A 698-nucleotide genomic window follows, 5' to 3' on the forward strand; every position below is an offset into this window, starting at 1 on the left:
GGTTGGTCGTCGGCGGCGGTGGAGTGGGGGAGGGTGCGGGCCGGGGGTCGGCGGCGGCGGTGGAGTGGGGGAGGGTCTGGGCCGGGCATCACATAACAACTTAGCATTCAAGAGTACCATGATAACACAGACCAACACATGCCCTAACCAAAACATGCTACGGGATAGGGCAAGGAGGGAGGAGCAGAGAGGGAGAGGTGGGAAATGGAGGCGGGGGTGAGTTGGATGGGGTACCTGCGGGCGTAGAAGACGGGGGCGTCGTCGGGGACGAAGACGTCGACGCTGTGGATGTTGCCGCCACGGGAGGCGATGCAGTCGGAGATCTGAGACAGTGAACTGCGCGCGGAGGCCAAGGGAGTCGAGTCAGTCAGGGGGAGGGGGCCGGGAGGGAGGAGAGGAGGAAGAGAGGAGAAGAAGATTACCTGGCCACGATGAGGTGGTGGCCGGAGCGGAGACGACGGAGGGCGGAGACGGCGAGCTTGGGGGAGGTGGGGAGGTTGCGGGCCTCCTGTGCTGGTGGACGTGGGGCCTCCTCTCCCTGGTGGACGTGGAGGCGGCGCCGAGGCTCCAAGTCTCCGGCGGCTCCGAGGGTTAGGGAGGGAGGCGAGGGAGGCGAGGGAGGCGGCGCCGAGGCTCCAAGTCTCCGGCGGCTCCAAGGGTTAGGGAGGGAGGCAAGGGAGGCGGCGCTCGCGGGGGAG

At 67.5% G+C, this 698-nt stretch overlaps 1 protein-coding gene across 1 annotated transcript in view; it reads right to left on the minus strand.

The window, feature by feature from the left end:
• LOC119320729 overlaps positions 1-698 on the minus strand; it is a 25,337-nt gene that overhangs the window by 21,428 nt on the left and 3,211 nt on the right. The window contains exon 3 of the mRNA XM_037594692.1: positions 235-336. Coding sequence (XP_037450589.1) covers positions 235-336 — 102 coding nt within the window. The remainder of the gene's footprint in view (positions 1-234; positions 337-698) is intronic.

The sequence above is a fragment of the Triticum dicoccoides genome, chromosome 6B (assembly GCF_002162155.2).
Source record: "Triticum dicoccoides isolate Atlit2015 ecotype Zavitan chromosome 6B, WEW_v2.0, whole genome shotgun sequence".
In the NCBI taxonomy this organism is placed as follows: domain Eukaryota; kingdom Viridiplantae; phylum Streptophyta; class Magnoliopsida; order Poales; family Poaceae; genus Triticum; species Triticum dicoccoides.